The sequence below is a fragment of the Sceloporus occidentalis genome, unplaced genomic scaffold (assembly GCF_023333645.1).
Source record: "Sceloporus occidentalis isolate IW3139 unplaced genomic scaffold, rSceOcc1.0.p SCAF_83, whole genome shotgun sequence".
Classification (NCBI taxonomy): domain Eukaryota; kingdom Metazoa; phylum Chordata; class Lepidosauria; order Squamata; family Phrynosomatidae; genus Sceloporus; species Sceloporus occidentalis.
Window position 1 is genome coordinate 2,367,928 of NW_028317063.1, and position 21,351 is coordinate 2,389,278.

The window sequence follows — 21,351 nt, forward strand, 5'->3', positions numbered from 1 at the left end:
CCTAGACAGACAGTAAAAGTGTGATGGTGACTGTTAGTCCTATAGAGGGTTCTTCCATTCAAAAGAAGACCCTTGGGAGGCATGGGATAGAGGAATATGTTGGCAGTTGAGACACGGCTCTTTAAAGTGGCACCACAATGTCTTTTTATGGCTGCCATGAGTGGAACTTTTATTTTTATGCTCACCAAGATGATTATGCTGGGAAATTCAGCACTTGGGCTCATGTGCCCAAAGTGGGATCATTCATTCCTGTGGTATTTACAATCTGCCAGTCTAATCTACTTCAATTAACCACCGGAGACTGTCTCCATGAATCTTGGACAGGGTGTTCTTTCCAATAAAGGGAGATCATAATAGTTCATAGCGACTGAAAACCACAGTATATTCTCTGAGTAGAAATACCGATCTATGAGGCCGGTGTAGACATCGTCAACGTTCGGTACCGCGATGGACTCCACCAACCGTGAAGGGACTGGCCAAATACCATGGCTGTTCCATACGGTTTTGTTGAGTAAATAAGTTTGCAGTGTGGTATATTATACTGTAACCTTCATAAAAGTCAATACATTGGAATACCAATGCCCATTTTCACCTTGGTCAATCAAATTCCACAAATTAATAGTATAACTACTGTCTTGTCTATTGCTTACTTGAAGCACATATACAGATATAGACCATCACAATCTTAAAGGCAATGCGGAAAGTGTTATTTCTACAAATGCCACAAGTGTGGAGTATATCACATATTTGGCCAACTGTGAAATTTTTAAGTTTTTTAGATGTTACTATAACGGTGTTACTTTCAGTAGAACAGAAGATTAGAGTCGTGAAAAGAGAAGCCAAAGTGTCAAGAGAAAGATCATGCTTACGACATGTGAGAGAGGGCTTGAAAGAGAGGACGTGATTAAGGTTAGCAATCACCTAAAAGAAACAGAGAAATTGGTATAGAAAAGAGTGCTTAAGTAAAGATGCTGGTGTTGGGGCAGTGGTGTGCAAGGGAAGAATTTCAACAAATGCTAAACTAAGAGCCACCAAAAGTATTTTGTTCTCATCTGGAAGAATGTTAATGACTTTGGATCACATCACAGAACGGGTTGTTGGATCAATCCCCTATTGTAAGGACACGTATTGAAATTGCAATGAAGATAAGACAAGTCTTGAGTATTGAGGTCAAGTACCCAGTCAAAATACCGTTGAGTAACAAAAGTAACTCACGGACTCGATGTTTATGATTGGGACATGCAGTCTCCATCCAAGAAGCCTTCTAGGCGGTCTCCATCCCAGTAAGAAGCCTGGGAGAGCAGTCACAGAAACACTAAGCAGCAAACCTCTGCTAGGATGTCTGTTTCGCTATGGTTGCCATTGGGCCAAAGCTACCATCGTCCTTGTCTGGTCAACGAAGCAAAGCGTTATATGATTTATATTCTAATATCAGTCATTGGACCTCAAATTCCAGATCCTAGTTGTCTATAAAGACGCCGTCTCCTGTCTACCCTGCAACTAAATAGGTGTAGCATTAAATGAGGATTCCTAAACCAAAATCCAGATGAATTACAACTCGCGTCCCTCTTTAAAGTCACGCTGTGACAAATTATTCATAAATCACTTCCTGTATATAAGATGCTTAGCGTCTACTGGTTTTGTATATTATTCACAATCCCAATCACACGTTAATGCTGATTTGTACATTTTTTTTTCCTCCCTTTGAATTGTGCCCCTTTTCCTTTTGGTTTCCCAGATGCGCAAGCGACATTAGACGTGAACAAAGAACACACATTTTAAAACAAATCTAAGCCTTTGTAATGAGCTCCATCATACAGCTGGAACTACAGCTGCAAAAAAATGTTTTTTAATGTCCAGCTGGCCCTACGCTTTAATAAAATTGACATATTGATTTCTTTGGATTTACAGATGCCTGTTTCATAAACTCTATCGGCAGAGCCTAGACATCTTCGGAGTGGTGTCATTTTTTTTTTCTAAATAGATCAATTATGTGCCCACGTAATCCTGTTACCTGTGAAAGCCATGCATACTTTTCCCATTTGCTTCAGCTCCCAGGCGGACAAACTAGAATTATGTTCGCATAAACAAACAGAGCGTTTCCCAGATATTAGGAATTGTTTTCAAAGTGGAAAGCATTCTCTGGGGTCTTTTACTCTAAATCATACGTAGTATTTGCTGCTCTTTCAAGTAACCCCTGTATTTAAATAAATAACCAAATAACTTAGTCCTCGCTTCTTAGAAAGAAATGAGGTCTTTTTAGAAAGATCACGTTAAATACCAAATATACTCTGTATATGTTCAACGATACCCTCCTTTATGACCTCCCTATACGTTATGCTACACGTTTCACTTATTTTTGTTTCGTTGCTACCCTTAGATCTCTTCTCTCGCCAATCTAACATACTCTACAGAAAAAAAAAATGGAATGTTGCACAAAAACTACTGCAAACCACTACAATAAATTATAAAAGCAATACATGAGAATAATATAAATGAAATTAATATAAATAAACATATTATTAAAGCAAAAAAAAAAATCACTTCTTTATCAATTCAGCAACAAGACAACCCACCTAGATTTCCAGTTTACAAACCGCTGGTTTCCAGGACTGTGTTTTCTGGCAAAAAGTTTTTTTTTTTTTAAAGTCTAATTAATTTTAATGCCAAATCAACCATTATGATACCAGAAAAAAATATATATCTTTCTTTTTCTGCTAACAACAGTCAGAGACACCTTTAAAAGCGTGTTTATTAAACATCTATACATTAAAAAAGTGGTAGATACCTATGTATATGAATATATATATATATATATATATATATATATATATATATAGCCAGAGGCTCTGCAAATGCATTGCTTTCTACCTTGCGCTGAGGCACCCAAAGAGTTAATTTACGCCATTGCTTCAAAAGTTGCACATTCAAGAAGAGCTAATAGTTTTTTTTTCTGCTATAAAGTCTTTATCCGTTTTAGACCATAGAATTTTTTTTTGAATTTTTCTTTTTTTTTTAGGCGCCTTATTATTTTCAAATTACCTCAATATTTTGCAAACATTTTCACCTGCACGCTGGGAACATTAAGAAAAAAAAAAATAAAAAAAGAAAGAAAAAAATAGAGAATTGTGTTATTTCACCGTCCCCACTGCATTCATTTATAAATTACCTCATCACTGACTAAAATTAACACTGATTCTTACAGGCAATTTCTCAATTTCCAATGCTAATTACAATTTTAATTTTTTTTTTTTTTTTTTTTTTACTTTTAAATTCTGTACCACCTGTTTTGGGCAAGACATCTTAGGCAGCGCGACCACATTTAATCACAATTTTAATTAACCGCCCTGTAGATGTGAAAAAAAGCAATTATAATGTAGATGAATGATGATTTTTCTGCATTAAACTGTTTTGTTTCCTTGGCTTGTTGATTGTAACATAGCACACAAATACAGTAACCATTTTTTTTTCTTCATTGTGATTTAGTAATTGTTTCTGGAAAACCGGTTTGGGAATAAATGACTTCATCTTCTTACAAATTGATTGATACTGTTAACTCCACTATGGCTGCTGCGTACGCTGATCGCAGTTGTGTTTTTTTAGCTAAATACCTTGCGTTTCAGCAAATTATATATTTTAATGAGGAATTCCTCATTCTAGAACACTCAAGATTTGCGCATTAATCCTTCGTGTAGGCATTCCAATACCGCTAAAAATATCACTAGCGCATATTAAATAGCCGCCCGTCCCGATTTAATTTTTTTTTTAATTTTCTGGAAGAAAAAAAAAAATCAATAAAAAAAAAATCTATGTGTGGCAATGCAACAGGGATGAAAGAATCTGGAAAACTGTTATGCGAGAAATAAAGTGTCGTAGGCTATAAACTCGATGAGTTATTACCAACAGAAGGGGACGATACTCTTGTACACTGTTACATGAGTCTTTCCCATTCATGAGTTATTGTGTTATGATCTCACTCAATCTCGCAGCTCCTATGTAAGGAAGAGACCGCTGAGCTCACCAACCAGACAAGCAGATTCAAAGTCTTATTCTAGAGTTCTCTCTCTCATGCTGGAGAGGAACGAGAGATAAATGAAGCGCTTTTATTTATGGATCCAGAGGCTGATACTGACATGATCCAACGGTTAATGCTTCCTTAGAGGATCTCCATCTTATACTTCTAATTACGAAAAGGATTGATAACAATTATGTTACCCAAAGCAAGCAGTTTAACAATTTGAGTGCAAGCTGGAAGGGCAGTGCAACGCATTGGCCTCGTCTCTGGCTAAGGGTTAAAAGCTCTTTACCAAGGGGGCGACTGACCTCTGTAAGGGTAAAACTCGTTAGCAGAACAGCAATTGGTCATAAGAAATTTGACAACAGTTGACTAGTAAAGGAAGCTTCTGCACCTACTGTGACTTGACGCGTTTCTCCTATAAATATTTTGATCTTGTTCTGGAAGAGGAGAAAGATCCTGATCATCTTTGTCAATGTGCATTATAAGTCCTCCTTTTTCAAGCAAGGGAAAAAACAAGCAGTGATTCAAACAGCGGACATATAACTAACGATATAACACTGAGCTATGTATTAGTTTGCTTACGCTACAAACAGAACAGCAATTGACATTTCTAGAAAAAGAGAGGACCCGGGGACTTTTCAAAATGTTGCAAAAGGCTGCAATTGAGATACAACGTTGCACTTAAGAGACTTAAGGGATTCCGGTTACAGTTACAAATACACTTTTCAGGTTGTCTTAAACGTTTCTTTACAGAACGCTTTCTCACCCCATTTCTGTCCTGTTTTGATTCCAGAAAACAATTGGAAAAACTAAAATGTGTAATTTATCAAATAAATCAGAGCCATTGGAGACATCTTTACAATTTGGTCGATGGCAAAAGCCCACGTGGACAATTTAGGAAGCCATGATGAGCAGGTGTGGGTGCTGTTGGGGGATGGGCGCTGGCAGGCAAGGTTTCATTTGACCCCAACATCTTAAAAGATCTACAGACAACATGGAACATCTGTCTGCTCAACTCTGGCTGCTAATGGGGCCTGTAGGTTAATACAGTGAAAGGGATCTGGCTTTGTGTTTCTGTCAAGGAAAAAAAAAAACGACCTACAGGCCACAAATAATTTTAATGGCGTCTAATGACAAAGGTTTTATGCTTAAAGAAAGCAAGAAGTATCTCGGTCGATAAAAAAAAAGAACAGGAAGACCCAGTTATATTTCTTTCCGTTTAAGCATTCAGTATGCAATTTAAGGGTTAAATACTTGGTACCTTTAAAACATTACAACAGGCACACATCAGTATAAAACCATATGCATTAGGAACATACGTTGAATCACCTAAAGGGATAGTCTGAAGCCCATTAATAACAATAAGCCCCATTCAGGGTTCCAGAATTCCAAAGAGTCCAGACATTAACCCCTTCTTAGACACTTTCCAGAACTGGTGGCCCTGGAGGTCTCTCTCTTCTGCTTCTTATAGGAGACAGGGAGGGGGGACATGGCACATAAACCTAACAAGGCAGAAGGGAATGGACGGACCTGGGTGAGGAGCGGACATGACCAACGACGCTCCCTTACTGAGACCTGAGGAGGCCTGGAGTTCCCAAGTATGGAACTTCAAGATAAGAGTCTACCAGCTCCAACTTTAAGGACGTCGTTCAGTTTTACCACTACTGGAATATTACCCGAATAATTACTTTAAACCAGAGTCTGTGTCCATGATACACCTGATGGGAAGTCTGCATCTTTGTAATATGCTGAGCTTGGAAGCCTACAAATCATTCTATGGAAGCTAAGCTTCATCCCATGACTAACAATCACAATACAAGGTACCAAACTAATCTCAAACATGCGCAGTGTACACTCAACACTCTTCCAAGGATAAAGTTTACGTACAAAGTACCAAAACATTCTACAACATCGACACCATTTGCTATCAGGGTGCATTGCGATCCCATTCCAAGGTAATATAATATCTCGGTCCTGTTAGGCAAACTTATAAGGATCACTTTGTCTTGACCATTTTCATCTTCTTATCTGCGCGCCTGCATTTATTTATAAATTGTTTTATTTTTTTAAATAATAATAAAATGTTATTTGAATTGAACTTGTCAGTTTTAAAGCCTAACCAATTTTCAACGCTTTCATATAACGGTAACCTTTCTTTATAGAGCTTATAAGTAAATCCACTGTAGAAATAATCACTTCTAAGAAACGATCAAAGAAAAATAAAATAAATCTTTTACCCAAATAAGTCTATTTCTGGAATAAAATCCCCATTTTAAAATGGATAACAGCTAAGAAGCCAATGGCAATCTATTTATGCAAAAATCATTGTTTTTTCGTGTTTGTTTTATGGAAATACGAGAGTCTGTTTCAATATCTAAAGTCTTTTGATATAAAAGTTGAGATGTGGAGTAGGGAATCATATTGTTCCGAACTTAAGCTTTAATATTGGGAATAAACATAGCATTAAATCAGGAAAGACTATGACAAGACAATATGCTCATGGATGATGGTGGCAATCAAGGCATCTTCCGTCCTTTGTTCAAAGCTTAACAAAAACGGTGCTGTCACACCATTTTAATTCAACAGTCCTTGTCGAATCGGTATCAACAGATCAGCCAATGCCTGTCACAGAAGGGACTAAAAACTGTTTGAAACTAAGAACTCACTTCTGGCAGAAAAACAAAACACAAAAAAATATTAATCAGACTAATACTCCCCAGAAAAAAAGTGTATATTAAACAAAAATCAACTTCAAGACGTAAGCAGGGGAAAAGTTTTTTTTAATCTGAATGATTGCTTGCAGTGGTAAAAATTGCTTGCGCATGCGTAAAAAAAAACAAAACATTTTGTATGGTCCGAGCTGTTTTTTTTTTTTTCCTGCAGCAGAGTTTCAGGAAATCATAAAACAAACAATAAAATAAACGGTGCAACTATTCAAGGAAATGTTTATTTTACTCTAGCTTAATTAACTTTACGGAAGGTTTTGTTTTTTTGTTTTTTTTTTTTTTTTCTCAGATGGAACAAGGGCATTTTTTTTTTCTTTTTTTGTTTTCCAAGGAAGATTACCAGTTCTCTCGAAAGCTTTGCAATACGTTTTCAGATAATAACGGGTGACCTGGAAGAGTTTTTTTTAGGACACTCCTCACAAATTCTAGTACAACTTCTGTTTGGAATTGTTTGTTTGTGGTTAGACGAAGAAGGCGACAAATTCTGGGGTTTCAGCCCAGTCCTCCTTTTTAAGAACCCTACAGGAGCCTAGTAGGTATTTAGCGTCAACGTTTTCCGATCTTGTGACTCGCGTCTACGATTTATTAACGACAGTCACTACAACGTAGACCTGAAACGTTAGCGTTCTCCTGTACTTCGAAAGTTAGATACGCGGCGTCTTTGACTCTACCGCTGTCAGCTTTGTGATTACATGTTGGCTCTCTCTTTCCCAGCCCTAACTCTGTCAGTTTCTGGCCTGCCAATTTCAACTTGAAGCTTGACTGGGCTGATCTGATGCAAATACCCCCAGGGAGTACCCAGAAACTGATGAACAGTTATGTCAAGTTGATTTTGCACCATCGGGAAAAGGTAACCTCTGCGAAAAAAAAACCCAACAAGGTTAAAGAGACAGAGGATTTTCACGTGTAATAACGCTGCTTCCCATCTAGTACACTATTTACCATCCCGCGGAAATTGTAACTGTCAGAATTACTCCATATTGCAGATGCGTAGCTGCCATTAGACTAAAGACTGAGGCAGCGCGCGCATTAAAAGTACCCGTCTAATTTGTGCAACTGCTCAAAAAAAAAAAAAAAAAAAAAAAAGGTAGTCCGAATGAATATTTCATTGCGATCATTTCCAGAGAATACTTTTCTTTGTCGCCGTCATATGATGTGTTTCAGTAACCGCGACTATCCAATGCGATACACTGAAACTCGTCGTTATAATAACGTCGCATTCTATATCACGATTTCAAATCAAAGCAAAGAAAAAAAAATATAAAAAAATATGCATTTTTTATAGCTGTAAACAACAGGTAAAGAGTTTTTTTTATTGCTTGCATGGTAATATCAAGATATTTAATATATGTTTTTATTAGTTAAACCTCTGAGCCCCAGCATACTCCGAAGGGTTAAACATCACTTCCAATATGAAATACGCTTTTAATGATAACATGACGCTCTTATATAAAATTGTGCTCTTTATAATTGCGCGCAACTCATTCTAAATGTTACCGGGGCTGAGATTCTTACCGGAGGGTAATTTTGTTGTAGAATCGTAAAATAAACCTAGAGGGGATGCGACACGGGGCTCGGGAATTGGGTGGCATTCCGAAAGGTTCCTGAGACTGGTTAAGGCTAGTCGGGCTCTACACTTATCGGTTTAATCCCAGAGGAGGTGTTTGCTCGATATCACAGTTTGACAGCGCAAAAACACCGTGGCTAGCTGCCCTATCAAAGAATTCAGTGACACGTATCACTTGTGGTCTGAGTTCCTTCCGCAAGGCAAAACTACCTAACACTTATGCACCGTGCAACTGTTACACTCCGCGCCTTGTTATATTTGCTTCAAAATCCAATATATATATATATATATATATATATATATATAATATACATAAATATATATATATATATATTATATAAGGAATTTTTCCTCCTTATTAACCTATTTATTACCAGTAAGCTTTCTTAAAGCATTAGGTATATATGTGTGTGTGTGCGTGTGTGTGTACAGAACTATAGAATATGATGGCGCTATATAAAACGTATAATAATGTATATTTATATATAGTGTTCACTGGTTCAACACCAGAAAAACAGAATTTATTTCTATCTTTATCCAATAAATACGATAAAATACTAAAACTCTGAAATTTAAAAAAATACATGTTTTTTGGGGGGGGGGTTTTATAAACCCAGCGCATTTTTCTCTTAATCTATAAACCCAAATTCCATGTTCCTTTAGGAGAAAGCGACTGCGATTTGCAAAGATACAACATATAATTAATAATCGGTTGCCATGTGAAAATATTTGATTGACTAACATATATTAACTATCTCATTGCCAATGAGCTGCTGCCCCCTATTTTACTAGTGGCACACAGAAAAAAAAGTAATTTCCATAAGTAATCTCCCAGCATATTGTCAAAAGAGTATTGCAATCAGATTAGATTTACAGCTTTTTAGTTAAAAGTATATAGCACCTAGTGTGGCAATAAGCAGTTTATGAATCTACTCATTAATTATTAAAACTGTTTGCAATTTACTCTCACTTCTGAAGCAAACAAGGTTCCTACTAAGAGACGCTGTACATTTAAAACAGATCGTAAATGGTACATCAAGGATAAAAAAGGGGGAAAAAAGCTGAAAAGAAATAAATTATGGCGACATTTACGTCTGATTTTCTGTATGGCATCTGACTTTAGGACTTGCTGGTTAATTTTGTTTGGATTTATGAGAAATGATCACACAATAGGTTTTAAAATTCTTCTATTAAGTGTTATAAGCCTTTTCGACACTTTAACCCTTCCGACACATACATGATTTATTGGGCATGGACCATTTTTTTCTATAGTGTGACAGATATTCTCTTCAAAAGCGTCTGGCATACTGGGAGTTATAGTCCTTTGCAGGTAAAATGCTAGCAATGTACAAGACGCCCCTCTCCTAAGAAAAAAGGGGTAAAAAGGGTAAAACTTTTTTCTGGTTATGCCACCGCCACCATGCTAATATCTCGTCATATCCGCCCCATTGGTGCCTCCATGCAATTTAATAATACACCACATTTGCAGCTGTAATTTCTTCCCAAAATATCGTCCCCCACCTCATCTAATCCCATGCAATATATACATTGGCCTTGGCGAAGAAGAGAAAATAGTTTCTGCACTGTCTAAGTTATATCCAGACGCACCGGTCCATTGATTCAGCCCTGTGTTTGGGGATGTAGTACTCGTAAGAATAATATACAGATCACTGATTTCATTTTTGGCAGAATTAATGATTTCCCCCACAGTCTGATGTATAGTAAACCCTTAATTTGCTTTGAACTAATATCTGCGACCTTTGGAATGCTGGAGGGGTAAATCCAGATTGAAAAGTTCCTCTATGCCTCAAAGGGTTAACTTCTTCTTATTCCATAACAGTATCATGTATAGGAAATGGCAGCCTCTGCCTGCCCAGTTTATGTGGACTACAACCCCTATCAAGCTCAGAGGCTGTCTAGTCCTCCTTTTCCCCCTTCTGAGCTTTTACTTAACCTCTTCAGCAACTTATATATCTGTAATATTTGTGCAGTATATCCTGACACCTCTTACCCTGAGTTTACTCAAACTGCGTAAAGTACGCCAACCTTTAACATCCTTAACTTAGCTTGCGCCATTTACGTTAACATAAAAACCTCCATCTCATCTGCTAAAATTCTACAGTAAAAACTATTCAAATCTATTTTCTCTGTAGAATAATAATATGCATTAATTCACAATAATACAAGCAAAAACAAATAAAATAGAAGTGGAATCCCTATGCTGAATACAGGGAAGAGAATGGAAAAAAAACCTTGCATTTTAACAGTGGTGCACTGCAACTCTCATTATGCTCAGCCATCAATCTGCATGTCTGAAGCTGCCTTTCCTTCATATAGAAACATCAGACATGAAAATCTGACACCATATTCGATTGACTAGTTTCTAGTTTTCTACTAAGCACCATGAGTAGCATGTTTGGGGATCCCAAGAGGTTCTGCAGCAGCAGCATTATATCATTCTGTGCCACATACTGACAGCTGTACTGTATTTTTGTGGCACCACAATGGAAAGCAATGCAGCCAGTAAAGTATAATATCTGGGTCAGCAAAATGCATTTGTTCTCTAGCCACAAAGCTGGCAGATTACTTCCAACTCATAATCATCAGTGCTATTGACTGTTGGTCAATTGCTCCAATGTTAACAGTGTTATCCAGATACATTACAAACAGAATCCTATACAATACAGGATCAAATTAACACACCCCATGACAATTATTAGCCATATTCTAAAAAAACATAATATTAATGTACTTTCAACTGGGCATTTTGTCCATTTCAGAAAGAATACATGATGCTTGATTGTTCATACAAATAACATAACACTTAATTATTGGATGATTTGACAGATGGCATTCCTGCCAACTAGACAACCGATGCCAGCTTGCCTGGTACTTCTGTTATCTTGGGATTCAGAATGAATGCACCAAAGAATAAGAATATTCAGATAAAACTCTATTACAAATCATTTTTTGCAACATGATTATGATTTTGCTATTGTCATGTATTCTGTATGGACATGTGTTCGTAGAGCTTGCAGTAAAAGTTATTCTGGGGTTGACAGTGTTCCCACTGAGGGTTGCAGCCCAGCACACAAATAGTCACTAAGCCTTTAGCATAAATTAAGAGGCATGTATAATCTCTGTTATGGGCAACAAACATGAAAGTTGACTATTAGGGGTTAAAAATCACATGAAGGTGTTATCAGAATCAGTCATTTCCTAAAAAAAAAGCCTCTGTAAGACTTTCAGTACCATAATCACTCCTCTGGCACTGAAAGGGTTATCCCTGTTTTTTTAATAGTTAAAATTGAAACTACATGGGGAGAATGGTCACGTTGGTTTAGTATACCCCAACATGCATTTCACAGAAACTATGGGGTGCATGGTGGTGTGAGCCCCTGGATTTAACCCCTTGTTGCCTGCCAGACATAGCTATCCATTTGTGAGCCAAGAACACGTTCTAGTAACCTTTACTCCAGTTCATTCATGTCACAAAGACTTGCAGGATGTAATGTGATGGCTCTATAACTCAACATGAAAACTGCTGTATCACCTACAAGGGAAGTTGATCTGCTCTGTCAAATCACCAGGAGGTTGTTACAAGGGGAACTTGCTGCTTGACACAAGGTGTAACAGCATATCAGACACTTTTAATTCTGTCATGTCTCATACGCTTTACTCTTCACACCTTGGAGGCTGTTCCAACATTGACACCTACAGTTTTTTTCTAACTAAATAAAGAAATCTTATCTAAACCAAAAAGCAACACCTGTATATATTTTAGTACTGAGAGAAGTTAAACAAAAAAAAGATAAGGGCGTTGAATTTATATGAAAAAAGTATATATATATATATATATATATATATATATATATGTATATATGCACCTATTCACTATCCACTCAGCTCTTACAGTATGTATACTATATATATATATATATATATATATATATATATATATATATATCCTCCCCAATGAACATATATTGTCAAATTAGAACACACAAATGATGGATCTATATAACCCACACACAAAATCCCTACACTCCACACTGTACAACAACCAGTAAGTTAATCTTTTTTCTCAGTTTCATGTGTATAGCATTTCTCAGTTGTAAGAGGAAACAGAAATTAGTTTTTTTGACAGGTCTGATGACAGACAGCAGTGATTGAAGTCTGGAGTATAATATGATATGGGGGCTCTGGGCTGGCCCCTTGCTTTCTGTGAATGTGTGCCCCCCCCCACACACACACACACTGTCCACTATTGCACATGGGGGCACACACTGATGCTGTCAGAAAGTGTAGCAGACTCTTTTTTTAACATGTAAATTCTCTGGGAACAATCATGTCTGGAGATCTTGAAATATCTTAAAAGAAAACTCAATAAAAGGCAGATCTTATCTCTTGAGTGAAAGTCCTTAATTCACAAGGAGTTAAGCATTTTTTCTTCAGTGCTCTGTAGGTTAATATCACAGCTGCCTGGTGAAGTATTATCTAAAAACCTCACTTAACAAAAGCCTTCCTTTGCAAACAGAATCCTACATCCCCCTCCCCAAGTGTCCAAAGGTGTTTACTGAAGTAAATCTGTCTAAATCCCCCATAGCTTGGGTCATGGGGATAGCAAGGGGGGGCTGAAGGTGTAGGGATAATCTCTTTTTTGCACCAAGGTTCCTAAATCTTCTGGGAACAAAATCAGAAATCTGTGTCACATGCCTTTGTAACATCTAGGGTCTTAAAAAACAAATATATATATATATATATATGTGTGTTAGCAAAGATGTTCAGCAGTAGCTATGCCCTGCGTAAACTAGAATTTCTTCATTCACTCCCATAGTTAGGAGGCTGATACATCCATCCTGTCTTCTGATCTAGTTTAAAATAAAACATAAAATCACATATTTACAGCATATATATATTTGAAAGTTAGTGTGTATCTATCTATCAACCAAGAATGATATTGTAATTCTTGTAAATGGGGCTGCATAGCACAGAAAGTGTCAGGTCTGTCTTAAGCTGGATTTATAAATAAACCCCTCATTAAAAGCAAAAATGCATCCAATAGCTTCAGGTTTCAGGGTGCAGAATTAGAGATATTTTATTTCAAAATTAGCTGAATCAAAGCTATGCATTGCTCATTATCCTCCTAAAATAACTTAGTGCCCTTTAACCCCCCACAATAACTACATTTTGTTCTACAAAAGGGAAAGAAAATTAAGGCGTAAGGTGTTTGTTAGTTGAAATGTGGTTAGCAGTGGAAAAAATGCCCAAATCTGAAATTAAGATAGAAATAGTAAGCAGGAGCATGTATACACCTGACAAACCACTGGCCAGTCTACAGAAAAGAATCTGATCTGTCTGTGTTCACTTTTTAACTCAAGTGTTAAAGCAAAATCCTTGAATAGTATCATCTTGTAACACTATCTGCCCCTGAAGCCAAAGCTGGTTAGAGAAGGGGCTATATAAGGCTTGTAACCAGGGGAAGCCCAACAAACAGCCACAAACACCTAACTTATTTTACTCTGCCTTCACCCTTTGCATTTTTGTTGTACCCCCCTCTTCTTTTTTTCCCTCCTTTTCATCTTGGCTTTCTCTTGCAGAATGCAAATGTAGCCTGCTGGCAGTGAAAGGGCTGAATTGTGATTAAGAATAAGAAGAGCTCCTTTCTTTGTTCTGGCCTCAGGGGATGTTTACTGGGAGAGACACAGCAGATCAGATATGAAAGGCATTCAGGTCAGCATTGATGTGAGTGAAAGTGAAATCATACCTAAGGCATCCACAGGACCTCAGTGTCAGGGGTTCATGTACTGAGTGTGTGTCTATGAGAGTCTGTGTGTGTGTGTGCGTGTGTGTGTGCAAAAAACCCCACAGACAGTCAGCCCCTACACACACACACACACATACACACACTCTCACTCACTGGGATCAACTTCCCAACACTGACCACAATATACTCTACTGATGCTCTGCCCTGCAGGGACCACCCCACATTCCAAAAGTAGAATGTGGCTGAACATGCAACATCTCACTATGCGAGTATGTCTGGGTACCGGTCAATAAAGGGATATAAATAATGCACTGCTCATTTATTTTACATGCACAGGACTAAGACCAGTGATATCCCTAATATATAAGGGGAAACTTACAATTTTCAAGGCAGAAAAGATGTAGAGAACATCTATTTATTTTGCTATCAATCAATCAATTAATCATTCTATTATATCTATCTATCTATCTATCTTTCATCTATATAACTACCTACCTATCTGTCCATCCATCCACCGATATACCTATCAATCAATACTATTTATATATATATATATAAATAAATGCAATATATACAGTATATATATATATATATATATATATATATATAGAGAGAGAGAGAGAGAGAGAGAGAGAGAGAGAGAAATAGAAAAATACATGCAATGTATACTCATAGAAATGAATTTCCTAGGAAGCACAAGCATTATGATTGATAAAGGTTTCATATCCTCAAAGTGTCATGCCTCATTTCCCTTTAAACTTCTAATAACTACTACCTGCCTTACACACAAAATGGGATATGTATTTTTTTTCTTAAAAACTTAAACTCTTGATTTAAATAGAGGCACTTATAACAAGTAAATAAGAAACAGATCCATCTGACTCTATAAAATGAATGAACCTCTTCTGAGCAGTATTGTGCTAGTTTTTCACTGCGATTACTGCAACTACATGCTTACATTTTCTTTTTTATATAGAAGAACTTTATATATTGTGTATAATTATGTATCAATTAAACATCATTTTGACAGAGCTTTCTATTATCAGTCTGCTAAAAGATAAGCAAAGATCAGTCAAAAAGGTGTCTCATTTAACTCTTCAGACATCTGCCCCCTGTGGGAATGCTGCCATGAATGGTACAGAGGGCACCCCTGCACCATTGAGTCCAAAACATGTAAATGAAAGACATTAAAGAAGACAATAAATTGTCTGTGGCCATTGCAAACCTGAACATTCTTTTTTTGTTTGACAGGCACAAAATAGTGACTACCTTGGGAAGCCAGGGTTCACATAAAAGAGGACAAAGGAGGTTTTCATTTATTAAACTGAGAAACTGCACCTTAGAATGTCTGAATAGCCCAAATGCCAAAGGGGCAGAATGCTCCTTACGGTGCATAGTGAATACAGAGGGTCCTAAGACCCCTTTCTTTGCCCAGGGTCCTATACATTCAGTGTTATGACTCCAAATGCTTAAACATAAGACATTTCACACAAAAAAAAACGATATATGCATGATTTTAATCTAACTAAATATTCTGTATTCTAGCAAAATAAATGCAATATGCCCCACATTAATTGCCCTTTAGATTACATGCAGCCTAATTATAGTATATATAAATTATAGGCAAATATATTTTAATTATGATTGACTTTTTCTAATTCTCAGCTTAAAAATAAAAGTCGCATTTGCAAAAATATACACATATTTGTAACACGAAATAATAAATGTGTCATATACATATAGTTAAACACAGCAATTATGAATTAATCAACTTCAAAATAAAAGCATCGGGCTTATGGAAAGTATTATCGATGGGGATATAATATAACAACAAAAAATAATTGTTTGGGGAAATGCTCATTTATTACAAGGAACGTTCGGCGATATTTCGTTTAGGAGGACCGAATTGCAACTCGAATTACGTCTAACATCGAAGACAAAATATCCATCCCATCTTAAGTAAGAGATCAAGGTATCTTGGAAAGTGATCAATAAAGCAGCGCTATGAGATGGATGACATTTGCTCAACATAAAATATCATATTTCTGCTTTTCTGTGTGTTTTCTTCAGATTTTACAAATATCACGAAAAATTAAAATATCTTTATAAAATTCATCATTTAAACCACAACTAACACAGCAGGTAGATAAGGTGCACACATCAAAGTTTTGCCTACACATATGTGAAAACTTCAGTTTTAATCCGGATTACTGTGTCCCTTTGCACCAGGAGAAGGAATTAGCTACTTTTATGAAACTTTGGATGATCAGAGCAATTCCCATTAAAGTCCTGGACTGGACAAGTTTTTATATACATTTTATATTTTATATATATATATATATATATATATATATATATATATATATATATATATATATATATATATATATATATATATATATATAATCAAACTGAAATAAATTGGGTTTTATCTAACCAAAGCTTTACAAAGTTCATTTTGATCAACTAAACTGAAAAATGATAATTATGTTGTCTGTTTTAAAATATACAATTTTAATTAAAAGGGTTTTTTTATAGTAATTTCAGGAAACATATATAAAAGGAGACCTGAAATATTTTACAAAAAATGGGAAACCTGCAAGGTTTCCCTCCCCATAGATTCTAAACATTTATTAATAGGATCAACTGCTTTCTTATAGCATTGAGGCATACCCCCTGATTTTCCTAGTTATTAAACCACTTCTAATCAATTAGGATTTCCTAAAAAAAACCGAGTTAGATTTAAATTCTCCCCTATTATACCCCACCAATAGTCCTTTAAAAAAAATCACAATAAATTATTATTTAATTATGAAATACTACTAGTATTGCAATGAGACACAGTCATTCACACTGCCACCATCCACTTCACTTGATCGTTTATTTTTAAATATTTATCTTTTTTTTTATTTTATTTTCTCTAAGTAAAGTATTATAGTTCCCTGATCAACATCCCTAGTGCAGATTATATTACTTCCATTTTTCTCCTATGATAACAAAAATAATTCTATCATTTTTGATACAAATCATCATATTTAGTGTTATCAGTAATGACACAAGCTCAGAAACTGACATATTTTCTATGTGTCCAGGGGAGAGAGGGCAAAAAAAATCTACTCAGTTTAGATAAATGTTGGCAGGTCCCAAAGGAACAATCTTCACATACAGAAAGGAGAGACATGAGAAGACAGAATATCTACTGTGTGTATATATATATATATATATATATATATATATATATATATATATATATATATATATATATATATATATATATATATGTATATGTGTATATATTTAAATATTCAATGAAAGCCCCGAGTGCAACTTTTTATGCAACGCCAAGTGCCCAGGAAATATTAGAATCCTAGTTACTTCCATTCCAACTTTTTGAAGCATTAAAAAAAATCCCACAATTAACCCTCAGATTGCCATCACAAAGTAATACATGAATGTGTATGTATAGGTCATATGTATTATTAAAATGGTGTCCTGAAATGTGTTCAGTTATCACATATGTGACTGCATGAGTTTGTATCAGTGTATATCACGTACATACAGTTATACTATTACTGTTATTATTACGATATATATATTACACATATATATAATACAGAGCATGTGGGTTAATGTTCTACTCTATCCCAAAAAGAATGACAGTTACTTGACTTTGTAAAAGACTTGATAGATCATAGTTATTTAACTCGCATAGCATGTATGCAAAGTTTATTGCCCGATACACCCTCCCCCAAAAAACAATAAAACACAAATAATAAAATAAAAATAACAACAAAAAACAAAACCTTTATATGAAAGTGGGACATTGTCTTATTTACCATGTTCACACCCTTACAAAAAAAAACAACCAACAAGCAACAGCAACAAAAAAACAATCCCAAAAACAACAATTTATTAATAAAATATAATATTTGCCCTCCACGTTTTCGTTATCTAGTTAACAGCTGTGTGCATTGGATACTTGGTAAGGGAAGGAAAAAGCCCCACTCAGACATTGATTGGCAAAAAAAGAAATCAATACCCAACATTTAATAAAAGGAAGAGGATAACACAAGAGAGTAGAGAGAAACATTGCATGTAATTGTAGCCTCGACTAAATCACTTGGGCTGGGGTAGGGAGGCACTGTGTCCTAAGGACCACCTTAACCCTTTTAAAGCCAGAGCTGCGGCAAGCATTGCTCCCTCAATGGGTTAAATAAACCATATAGAAGAAAATGTAAAAAAACCAGATAAACTACCTCCTCTGAAGCTCATCGGGGTATATATTTTTACAGTCTGTTTTTTTATTACTGAGATAAGCAAAAAAAAAAAGATCAAAGAAATCAGGCAATAATAAAAAAAAGAGTAAAACACAAGAGAAGTACTTTCTTAAAGACCCCTCCATTACTCCCCCATATGGCTCAAGGCATCTACAACAATATTTCAAGACAACACAAAAAAAGAGGAATCAACACAAAGTCAAAGGGGATTTAAATAAAATGCATTCATCTAAATGTACTATCTGTACCCTGACAGCTCTGTAAATGGACTTCGGCTAAGCCTTATTACTAGCAAAGAAAAGGAGGGAGTGGCTTGGCATGGGTTAAAAAACATATGTGAAGATGTTAAATAGAGGTTAAAAAAAAGTTGCAAATAATTGAGATGAGTTAAGATCACCCAAACTATTCATGGCAGCCCTGCTGTCTTAAAAGACAAAAAAGTTGCTTGAAGTGGGAAGTAAGAAGTGCTTAAGAATTAGGGCAGCTTCTGATCAAGAAATGGGCTGAAAAGTGGTCTGCAGTTAGCCCCCCGACCATTAAATCCCATAAAGAAATCATATCAGTGTTTGTGTAATGGGAACACACACACACCCAGAGATCCCCAAGAAATGAACAGAATGCAAGGAGCTGGTGTGTGTGTGTGTTTGTGTGTAACATTCTTGCAGGGTTTTTTTTTTTAAAGACCAATAAATTAATCAGTGGGATCTGTTGATCTGCTGTGTTTATTTTGTAGGGGATACCCCCAGATTCCTTGGCTGATCTGTGAAGCAGAACCCCTTTAAGCTGAATTTACCCCCCACCCCCCTTCTTTCCTTGCTTAAAGATGAAGGCTCTGGGTGGTTGTTGCAAAGAAGGAACAGGCTACAAAGTGACAAAGCTTGCTAGCCCACTAGAACTGGGGATGTGCTGGGAGACCGTGTCTTGACAACCCTAAAGAACTGGAAGTAAATTCGAGGGATGTGTCTGCAAAAAGGAAAAGGGAGAAAAAAAGAAAAGCTAAGGGTCTGTGTCATTTCTGCAGCCTGCCTCCAGGACCGTTATGTGAGCAAACACTTTACTGATCACAGACAAGAAACTTTCAGCATAAAAAATCCAGCAAACCCTGCAAAATCTCCAGCCTCCAGCCCTGATCCTGGGAGCCATGGGACCCTCTCCCCTCACTCATCTCCTAGCTGAGACCCTCACTCACCCTGGCAGAGGGGTCTGACAAGGAGGAGGCATAGAGCTCTATAGAGATCTCGCTCACTTTGCATGGGATCCCTGAACTCTTCCATCTCTAGCAACACAACATTCTATGGGAAGCAAGCAGGGAAAGAGAGACAGTGTCTGGGGCTGGCTGCTCACTCACACCCTGGCTCAAGGAAAAGGGGGCAGAAAGAGGGGCTTTATCCAGGGCTCCTTACCGTTTTTCCTCCTTGGATTGGCTTGTTTTCTCCTCTTACACCTGGGGCCATCCGCCATGATCTCCAGCTTCATTGATAAGAGTGGATCAGATTGCAGTTTGCATGGGCTCTGAATCAGCAGCACGCAGACTCTAACGACCAAACACAACACAATGTGGGCATTGGTGGATCCTATTCAAAAGCAGGGCGCCAAATAATGCCCACATATACACTCCTGCCTAGATTTAAGGTGCTACGACTCTGGGAGGCAGATCACTGATGAACTACTACTTGCAAAAAGCTTCTGAAATCCTGACTGTAATAAGATGATGCATGGTTTGGTTTTGAGTCAGTGTATTTTTTTCCTCCCCTGCATGACCCCCCCCCCCCCCCACCTCCACAATTTAGTGTTACATATGTAATAGTGATATCAAGATCCGTGGGAAAAAAATGGAAGAAAATTGAATGTAATGAAGGCTTATGGAGATCTGATCTTAAGAAGGAGACAGAGAGCTGGCAATCTGAATGTGTTGATCTGTCCCTTTGCATTGATAATAGACAGATGTAAGTACATTGAATAATAAACATTCTGTCTGAATCAGTTTGGGCTGGCCAGAGAATATGTATATATGATAGGACTGAGTCTTTAAAAAAGGGTCAGGGGGTTGTTTAAAACTTAATGTGTTTAGTTTTAAAAAGTTATATTTTGGATTGTCACTGTCACAATATGGGGACAAGGATTTAGGGGTGAACTAGGGACTGCTGGGGGCTATGATTCTCAAAATGAAGGTTAAAAAAAATATATACTACAGTTTAAAAGGGGTATAAATTAGGGACCAGCTTAACCAGGGGTTATAAAAAGATAGAACACATGTGTAACAGTAACACAGGGGCAATTAACCCCTGCAATGCAATATAAAATCCCAGATAACCCTTAATTCTGTATGTGGCTGAGTTTGTGGTCAGACTTTATGTATAACACCCAGACACTTTCCCTATCTCTGCACAAACAGTTTCAAAGTGTCAAATGAGCTTTACAAATGTAAATGAAATATAAACACAATCACAAACATATGACACAAACACTTAATATATACGTATGTATATGCAGAACAAATTACACAACCTAGAATGGAATTAGAATCATCCTAATTGTGTTAAAAATGTCCCATGTTTTATTATGATTTTTATTTTTAGTTAATTGTTCATGGTCGCATTAAAATGTATCCCCTTAGAGGGCCAGAAGGTCGTGCAAAGTACTCTGCCTGGCACATTAAGTGTTAAGTTTAAATATAAAATTAGGGAAAAGTCTCTCTTTTGCCCCAAGATCTTGAATGTCATGTTGTATGAGAAATTCACCAGTCATACATATCGCTAAGAAGAACAATTGATGAAAATATTTGTTTATAAACAAATACTCGCAACATTCTAAAGATCGAATTTCTGTTTAATATAACATCTAAGGATACTTTCACTTCTTATTTTTTACGCAAGTATCTTATCATTAAAGTGAGGTGTTAGGTAAGACCCAAATACAATTTAAAGAAATGAAACTTGCTTAACAAACACATAATTGGGTTGGGTAAGTGTATTTTCTCTCAAAGTGCCTTCCTT

General features: G+C 36.5%; 1 protein-coding gene across 1 annotated transcript in view; it reads right to left on the reverse strand.

Annotated features, from left to right (window-relative positions):
• The window catches only part of LOC149285180 (zinc finger E-box-binding homeobox 2-like), an 83,459-nt gene extending 62,381 nt beyond the window's left edge, over positions 1–21,078 (reverse strand). Inside the window, exons 1-2 of the mRNA XM_089495724.1 lie at positions 21,010–21,078; positions 19,759–19,889 (exon numbers count right to left, since the gene is read on the reverse strand). Coding sequence (XP_089351850.1) covers positions 19,759–19,831 — 73 coding nt within the window. The 5' untranslated portion in view covers positions 19,832–19,889; positions 21,010–21,078. The remainder of the gene's footprint in view (positions 1–19,758; positions 19,890–21,009) is intronic.
• Positions 21,079–21,351: the final 273 nt, after the last annotated feature.